Below are 8,401 nucleotides of genomic sequence, written 5' to 3'. Positions count from 1 at the left end.
CCGGGGGCGAGCCAATGGGAACGAAGCCGGTCGGGCCGATCCGATCGGGCAGGCCAATGGCGGCGGCGCGCCGGGCGGGCGGGCCGATGCGAGGAGGCCAATGAAGGAGGGGCCAGTGGGCGGGGCCCGCGCGGCGGTTATAAGGTGGCGCGGAGCGGGCGGGGCCAAGACCTTTTCCTCAGAATGTCTGCGAGTCAAGAGAGCCGGTGAGTGCGCGCGAGTGAGCGAGCCAGGATGCCGCCCGCCCGGCCAGGCCCCCGCCCGCCCGGACCGAACAACTCGGCGCCCGCGCACGGGGGCGCCTCGAGCGCCGGCCGCTCCCTGCCAGGCGGCGCCCGCCCGCGCGCCCGGGCTTCCCCGCGGCGTGCCAGCGCTGCCGCCGCTCCCCGCCGGCCCTTCCACGTGGCCGACGCTTCCCTCGCCCCGGCTGCGCTCGGCCTCGCGCTCCCGTGGCTCACGGCCGGGCCCGGCTTCCTTTCGGGGAGGAAGCGCGCCGCCGCCGAAGGCCGCGAGGGCCGAGCGCCCTCCGGACCGGCGGCCCAGCAGGGCGAGCTCCGTCCGGAGCAGTGACGCCATTGCGGGGGGAGGCGCCCGCCCGCAATGGCGCTGCCTCGCCCTTTTCCCGCCGCCTGCTCGCCTCGCGCCCACCCTTCCCCGCGCTGCGGCGGGCGGGATCGCCCTCTCCGGGGCGGGAGGGGACGGGCTCCGGGCCGGGGCGCCGCTCCTCGGGGGCGGAAGGGCGGCCCTTCCTCCTCCCCCTTTCCGCGGGGCAGCCATTTTGGGTCCTTTCTCTTCCGCACGCTCCCCGGCTCCTGCGCGGCCTGCCCCGATTCGCCTCCCCCGCCCCGCCCCGCCGTTGGTATGTCCCGCGCGAGGGGCGCCGCAGGGCGAGGCCGCCCCGGGCGCCCGCAGGCTCGGCGCGGACGCGTCCATTTCCAGAGCGGGGGCCGCTGCCCCCCCCCCGCGGCGGGCGCGTCCATTTTCCTTCTTGCCCATTGTCCTGCTGCTTCGCATCCGGGAACTCTGGGCCCGTGACGTCACCGGCCCGAGGCCGAGGCGCGGGAGGGGGAGGAGCCTCGCGCCCGTAAAAGGAGAGGCGGAAGCGGCGAGGGGAGCACGTGGGAGGCCGGCGGGGCGCCGGGCGGCGTCCGGGCCTCGCGATCCGCGGGCGGGCGGCCTCGCAGGGTCGGGGCCCCCGCTTCCTCGGCGGGTGGCCCCCTCTCTCCGCTGCCCCGGCTTTTCTGGGGCGCCCCCGGCCTGGTGCTCTCGATGGCTCGGGTTGCGGCTCCCAGAGCGGGCAGTGGCCCTGCCGAGGGAGGGAGGGAGGGAGGGAGGGGGTGGCCAAGCGCCCCGTGGGCTCTCCTTGCCTGCTCCTCTTCGTGACGCTGCTTCTTTCTCCCTAGACCCAGAGATAATGGCCCCGATGGGATGGACCCCGATGGCGTCATTGAGGTGAGCGTGGTGGCAGGGCCCTCGGTGGGGGTGTTGGAAGGGTGGGGAGTTCGAGGAGGTGGGGAGGGAGGTTCTGGGCCAGAAGGGTCCTGCAGTACCAGTGGGTTGAGCAGCCTGGGTGGGCTCTCGGGGACACGGTGAGGGCTTTGCAGGGGGCGACTCACCGGGCTGGGAGCTCCTCTCCCGGAGATGTGCATGCCCAGGAAAGGACAGCTGCTTCCCTGTTGATTTCCGATGTTCGCTTTCCCCAGGACGTGCATGGCAGCCTGCAGATGGCCCGGGGAGCCTAGTGGGGGAGCTGCGGGGCTCCTTCACAGGCGCTCAGGGCGGAGATGGGCAGCCGTGGGGGCTCACTGCCTGTCTTTCCCTGCAGAGCAACTGGAATGAAATTGTTGACAGCTTCGATGACATGAACTTATCGGAGTCCCTCCTGCGAGGCATCTATGCGTACGGGTTTGAGAAGCCCTCTGCCATCCAACAGCGAGCCATTCTCCCTTGTATCAAGGGTGAGGTTGACCGAGTGTGCGCAGGCACTTTTTAAGAGGAACCCGGTGAAGTACAGCTCCTGTCATCCCCAGGCAGCATGGGGGGGAATGATAGGCACTGTAGACTGGAAAACTTCCCTTTTGCAAAAGGAGACCGGTAAAGTGGGAGGTTACCTGGCTGCAAACAGCTGGCGGCCAGGGAAGGGCCTGGGGCAGATACGTGTACTGCCCTGAAGGTTTAGTGTCTGGGCTGCTTCCTTGCTGAGCCGGGATCTGAACCCCTTTCCCCCAGTACAAGGTAATTAACAACCAATGATGCTTTTTCAGGGCCGATCTGCTGGCTCTCACTAAGCTCAGCCTTACTAGTTGCAGTCTTCACCAATCAAGTGTCTTCCAAAAGTGTTGTACTGCAGCTCCCGTCATCCTGAGCCAGTATGCTTATTTAATTTGCAAAATACACATAGCACTTTATATCTAAACGAAATTCCTGCGTAGCAGTTCATAAGCCGAAGAGGGATGGAGTTGGTTTGGCACGTCTCGGGGGCATTCCCTGAGGAGGCCGGTCTGTTCCGACAGCCATTCCACGGGTCTCGGCAACGGAAGGGTGTGGTGCTTTTTCCTGGCCCTTCGTCATGCTGCCAGAGAGCCGTCCAGCTCCAGGTGGCTGCTGGGTTCTTCCCTCCCCCAGGCAGATGCCACATGCGCCAGGCGCACCAGAAATGTTCTGCTCCTCCCGAGCTCCCAGTCTCACCACCCCTCGCTACTGGGCAAGGAAGCACCTTCTCGAGTGGTTGCTGACTTAAATCTAGCGGGGGAACAGGAATTGTCCTCATTCATCCCAGCTCAGCCTCTCTTCCGTGGCTGCTTGTTGGTTCATGCGGAGGGAACAGGCCTCCTCTGTGCCGCTGAAGGAGTCTTGGGCGCACTTGCTCTGCCACCCGTTGATTCCTGCTCTTCTTTCTGGGGCCTTGTGCGACCCCCCAGGTTCTGACCCCGTCCCCCTTTCTGCCTGCCCAGGTTACGATGTGATTGCCCAAGCCCAGTCTGGAACTGGGAAAACAGCCACTTTTGCCATCTCCATCTTGCAACAAATTGAGCTGGACCTGAAGGCGACCCAGGCCTTGGTGCTGGCCCCAACGAGAGAGCTGGCCCAGCAGGTAGGTCCCGCGCGGCGGCTCTGTTCGGCGTTCCTCATGCAAAGGGCAAGAAGGCTTGGCCCGGATTCTCTGTTGCCCACCGTGAGCCGCTCCTTGCCAGCCAAATAAAGCCAGTGTGCCGGGTGGGCCCAGGCCTGTGAGCGTCTTCTGCAGCGGTGACAGGCCACGCCTGATCTCTTCGCGTGGGTCAGAAAGAGGCTGGCTCCCGCTTTTGGCCATGGGCTGCATCCGTTCTGCTGGCGTTGGACACTGTCAATCTGACAAGGCTCTCCTTGCTCTTGCCCAAGTGCTATGCCAAAGAGCATCTTCCCCCCCACCCCCTGTTGTTTTGGATTTCAACTCCCATCTCCCCCAACCATCACAGCCAGCGCTCAGAGATCCTGGGAGTTGTCATTCAAAATGTCAGGAGTGCTTCCGGACGGAATGTCGCTGGAGACGGGAGGAACTTGCGCTGCTCCAGCTGCATCTTGCCACGTGCCTTGTGTTGGCTGAGCGGGGCTCTCCCGTCCCCTTTGGCCCCCCAGCCCTTGCTGTCTGGGCCAGGGGCATTCCTGTATCTAGCAGGGGAACACCAGCCGTCCCAGTTCATCCCAGCACGGCATTCCTCCCAGTGGCCGCTCGCCGGTTCATCCCGGGAGAACAAGTGTGGCCACCTGTGCTTGGGGCGGCCTGAGGACTGTGCTGCCTTGTGGCCACCTGGGCTCTTGGGGTGGAGAGTCCGCCCCCCCCCCCAGCGTTGACGCAGGTGGTGTGCAGGCCTCGCTCGGCCCCGTTGACTCCCCCCCTCTCCCCACAGATCCAGAAGGTGGTGATGGCCCTGGGAGACTACATGGGCGCCTCGTGCCACGCCTGTATAGGAGGGACGAACGTCCGGGCCGAAGTTCAGAAGCTGCAGATGGAGGCCCCCCATATCATAGTTGGCACCCCCGGGCGGGTGTTCGACATGCTGAACAGGAGATACCTGTGTGAGTGCCGCTGCGGGAGGGCGGCATTCCGCGCATCTCCGGGCGCTGTGGGGGGGGGGGAACGGGCTCTTGCGCGAGCTCCGCCAGGGAGGCTGGGCGAGTGCGCGGCCGTGCTGGCACTGTCCCGTGATGAGGCTCCCATGCGTGTCATCTGACCCCTGCACCGCCGGCGTGCCTCCCGGCCGGTGTTCTACTGCACCGGGGGGCGGCTGGGCTCGGGGGGAGTGATCACAGCCGCCTGCTTTCCTGAGGACAGCGACGGGGCTGTCCCGCAAGGGCCGCGCCGCCATTTTCCTCCCAGCACAGCGCCGCCTTCTGCCTTTGCAGCACCCAAGTTTATCAAGATGTTTGTGCTCGACGAAGCCGACGAAATGCTGAGCCGGGGTTTCAAGGACCAGATCTATGACATTTTCCAGAAGCTGAGTGGGAACACGCAGGTAAGAGGCAGTCGCTGGGTGGGAGGGCCTTGGCTCTCCTGCGGTCCTGGTGGAGCCGAAGAGGCGCCGGGGCTCGCATCCGGAACGGGGCTTTGGGGATGAGGGCCTGGGGTCAGAATTGTCCTTCCCCCCCCCAGGTGGTGCTCCTGTCTGCCACGATGCCCATGGACGTCCTGGAAGTGACCAAGAAGTTCATGCGGGACCCCATCCGCATCCTGGTCAAGAAGGAGGAGCTGACCCTGGAGGGCATCCGGCAGTTCTACATCAACGTGGAGCGGGAGGTACGTGCCGCCAGCGGCTCTCCTGCAGCGGGCAGAGGCCTTGCGCCTCACCGGGGCCGGCACCCGGCCTCACGGAACCTCTGCTCCTCCTCTACTCGTGGGGGGGTCCTGCAGAAGCTTGGGAAGCAGTCCCGAGTTGCATCCAGCGGCTGGAAGCCAGTTGGGAAAAGGCACACCGCCCCCGGTGTTCCTGTGCCCCCGGGACGCAGGCGTCGGACTGCGGCGCTGGGCATCGGCTGGCCCCGGGGCCGTTGGTTTGGAGAGGCGGGGTCTCCGCCTCGCTGGGCTTCAAGCTCGGCCCCTCCTGTCTCCTCGTAGGAGTGGAAGCTGGACACCCTGTGCGATCTGTACGAGACCCTCACCATCACCCAGGCGGTGATCTTCATCAACACCCGGAGGAAGGTGGACTGGCTCACAGAGAAGATGCATGCCCGGGACTTCACCGTCTCCGCCATGGTGGGTGGCCGGCGCGGGGGCTGTCTGGGAGGGCCCGGTGCCCAGTCTGCCCTCCGCCGTGGAAGTCATGTGCAGGGGAGCGGAGGGGGCCGGGCCGGGCCGGGCTGCGCCCACTGGGCAGCATCTGGCCCGCTTGGGCACTGCTGTCTCCGGGAAAAACGTGTGACTGGAGACCCCGGGCTTCCTTCAGCTGTTCCTCCGCCCCGCCTGGGCCCAGGTTGGCGGGGAGGGCCTTGGGCTGAGCTCGTCCGTCCTGCGCCAGTGGGGGGGGGGTGGCGTTCCCGGGGGAGCCACGAGTGCCGTCCCAACGAGCCCCCCGTGTCCCCGCAGCATGGAGACATGGACCAGAAGGAGCGCGACGTCATCATGCGGGAGTTCCGCTCCGGCTCCAGCCGCGTCCTGATCACAACGGACTTGCTGGTGAGTGGGGGCCCTGCTCCTCCGCCCACCCGCCCACCCGCAAGGAGATTCCCTCTCTGCCCAGCTGGCGCCGTGCTCTGGGCAGATTGTAGCTCCTTGGCACAGTAACGGGGCCGGCTGCTCTTCTCCACAGCAGGAACCGTGCGAGTTCCCTGCTACTTGTCGCAGCCCACAACTCCCCGGCCGCTCGAGCGGCTGCCCTGCCGGAGGGCCCCCCTCGCCCACCCACCCGCCGCGCTCGAGCCGGGTGCCGCAGCTGCCCTGTCCTCTCCCCCCAGGCTCGTGGAATTGATGTGCAGCAGGTGTCCCTGGTCATCAACTACGACCTGCCCACCAACCGTGAGAACTACATCCACAGGTGAGCACACCTCTCGGAGGGGCTCTCCGGAAGCTCCCGCGCTCCCCCTCGCTGTCCGCTTCCCCGCTGACCCTTTGCCCCCCCCCCCCCCCGCAGGATCGGTCGAGGTGGCCGCTTTGGACGGAAAGGAGTCGCGATCAACATGGTGACGGAAGAGGACAAGCGCACGCTGCGCGACATTGAGACTTTCTACAACACCTCCATCGAGGAGATGCCGCTCAACGTGGCCGACCTCATCTGAGCCGCCTCGCCGGGGGCCCGCCGTGCCTGTAACAGCCTCTCCCTGGGCACAGAATTCCCTGCCCTGTTCTATTTTTGAGTTTTCTTGCCTTTTGAATAAATGTCACTTTTGGAGGCAAAATGAAATCTTTCGTGTTTACTGGCGCTTTTCTCTCTGTCTCAGTATCTTCCCTTCTCCCACTTCTTGTGACTTCATTTCGTAGCTCAGTTGTCCAGCTTAGCTCTTGAATCCAGAGCCCAAGTCAGGTATTATTTTGCGTGGGGGGGACGCGATCGAAAGCTTGGATTCCCAGCTTCTCATCTCCTCACCTTTTGTGCCAGGCCACCAAAAACTTTGTAGTTCAAAAGCTTTCTACAGAATTGTGGTGCTAATGAAAGACGAAAAAGCTTGAGAATCTAAAACCTACCTCAGTAAGGTCATGGTTTTTGTTTCTCCCTGCCTAAAATCATTGGTTTAAACAAATTGCCAGATGTTTTCCTTTAAACGAAACGAGACCTTTTCCCATCATTTTCTTAACATAAAAACCTTAAAAAATTGAAAATTTTCATACAGCAAAAAAAAAATCTGTGTGTGCAACTTACTTTTTTGTATAGCTATTATTTATTCAAAAGGAAAGTTACAGTGACCAAAATAAACGTGATCTTGAGAAAACACACTCGCTTTTGGTGATTTTGTAAGGGGCTGGCCAGGCGCGCTCGGGATTCTGCTGAGGCGGCGGCAGAAGGTGGGGGGCTCAGCCGGGCAAGCAAAGACACTCGGTGCCTGGCTTTGCAGGGGGGTCCTGGGGGCAACTCTCCAAGTAGCCGGAGCGGCTGCTGCCCAGATCCTGTGCTGGGTGTTGATTCCTTCCCTCGGATGAAGAGCTCAACCCGTCCAGTTTTTCGCCAGATTTGGACCACTGGGAATTGGTTCCACTTGGCGCAAGCAAGTTGACCGTGAAGCGGTGGAAACCAGCTGGGAGCAGGGAAGGCCCCTGGGAGGAGAGGCTTCCTAGGTGCCAATGAGGACTAGCAGCGTGGCTCTGGAAGGCTCTGACGACCTGAAAATGCTTTGCTGGGGTGGAGTGCACTTCTCACCCAATCAACCTTGGGGTGCCCGTCTGACTAGGAGCTGCTGCCGAGCCCCACCCTGCCCTCTTGGAGGGCGACCGTCACCCATGTGGGGCAGGAGGGCAGCCCCTCGTGCCGCTCCGATGCTCTGCTGGAAAGGGAGCCGGGCCTCTGGGCCTCCGTCCTCTTCAGTGCCGCCCCGGCCGGGAAAACGGGGGGCGGGGGGGCAGCCTCCTCTGGTTTCCCCAAGCAAGGTCATCGCCCTGGGGCCCTCCTGCGGGGGTGGGGCATGGCTCTGAGAACCCCCAACCCAGCAGGGGGCCCAGTGGGGGGAGGCGGCATGACCCCCCGAGCCTCAGCGCCGCCCTCCGAACCCCCCAAAAGCAGCTGGGCTGCCCGCCACGGACGGCTCTGTCCCGCCACTCAACTCGGGTGCCGCACGCCAGGCTCCACAGCCCTGTCCCGCCACCTGCCCTAAAGGGGGGCGCGCAGGCCCTCGCTGCCGTCCCCGGGGGCCGCCGTTCGCCGCGAGGGGTGCAGTGCGGCCCCCGCGGGCGCACGGGCATGCAGTGCCATGCACAGCACGGGCTGCCAGACTCGCCCGGCCCGTCGGCGGCTTTCTTGTAGGCAAGCGGCAGCTGGGGCGGGTGGGCCGCCCAGTCCCCATCCCCGTCCTTGTCCCCATCCCCATCCCCGTCCTTGTCCCCATCCCCATCCCCGTCGGGCCGTTCGTGGGAGACTCGCCCGGGGCAGAGGAGGGTGGGGGGCACCGCAGGCCGGCGGGGAGCCATGGGCGCTCCTGGGCCACCTCGTCCGGCTGCAGCGTGGCGCTCGCCGAAGGGTGGCGGGCGGCTTCCCAGCCTCCCCGGCCAGCAGCCTGCAGGCCGGCTCTGGCCAGGAGCGCGCGGAGCGAGCCCCCCAGCGGCCTCCCTGCCTGCCTGGGAGGGCTGCCCTGCGCAAGGAGCAGAGCCCCTGGGCCAGCCCCCCGGGCGCCGTGGGGCTGCAGCCGGCATGGAGGGGGGACGGGGCTGAGGCCGAAGGCGCCCGGGGCGGGCACCCAGCCAGCGGAGAGCACCTTCCGCCTGGAAGCACGTCCCCCG

General features: G+C 65.1%; 1 protein-coding gene and 1 non-coding gene across 2 annotated transcripts; both read left to right on the top strand.

Annotated features, from left to right (window-relative positions):
* Nucleotides 1–158: 158 nt before the first annotated feature.
* On the top strand, nt 159–6,905 carry EIF4A1 (eukaryotic translation initiation factor 4A1). Its single transcript, XM_044417226.1, has 11 exons — nt 159–206; nt 1,404–1,452; nt 1,826–1,958; nt 2,955–3,094; nt 3,891–4,059; nt 4,387–4,496; nt 4,634–4,777; nt 5,096–5,233; nt 5,564–5,653; nt 5,932–6,011; nt 6,108–6,905. Exons 1-11 carry the CDS (start codon nt 184–186, stop codon nt 6,250–6,252), a joined length of 1,221 nt encoding a protein of 406 aa, XP_044273161.1. The 5' UTR covers nt 159–183; the 3' UTR covers nt 6,253–6,905.
* LOC123016723 lies at nt 4,181–4,313 on the top strand. The gene has a single exon (XR_006413470.1). It is a non-coding gene; the product is annotated as a small nucleolar RNA SNORD10 (small nucleolar RNA).
* Nucleotides 6,906–8,401: the final 1,496 nt, after the last annotated feature.

The sequence above is a fragment of the Varanus komodoensis genome, unplaced genomic scaffold, assembly GCF_004798865.1.
Source record: "Varanus komodoensis strain SLA01 unplaced genomic scaffold, ASM479886v1 scaffold87, whole genome shotgun sequence".
NCBI classification, from domain to species: Eukaryota; Metazoa; Chordata; class Lepidosauria; order Squamata; family Varanidae; genus Varanus; species Varanus komodoensis.
This window is presented reverse-complemented; position numbering and strand designations above follow the sequence as displayed.

Bases quoted from the DNA above. Each gene is read 5' to 3' on its own strand.
- EIF4A1 (XM_044417226.1), top strand. From the start codon at position 184: ATGTCTGCGAGTCAAGAGAGCCG. The intron at 5,234-5,563 runs GTGGGTGGCCGG...GTGTCCCCGCAG, and splicing joins ACTTCACCGTCTCCGCCATG to CATGGAGACATGGACCAGAA. The intron at 6,012-6,107 runs GTGAGCACACCT...CCCCCCCCGCAG, and splicing joins CGTGAGAACTACATCCACAG to GATCGGTCGAGGTGGCCGCT.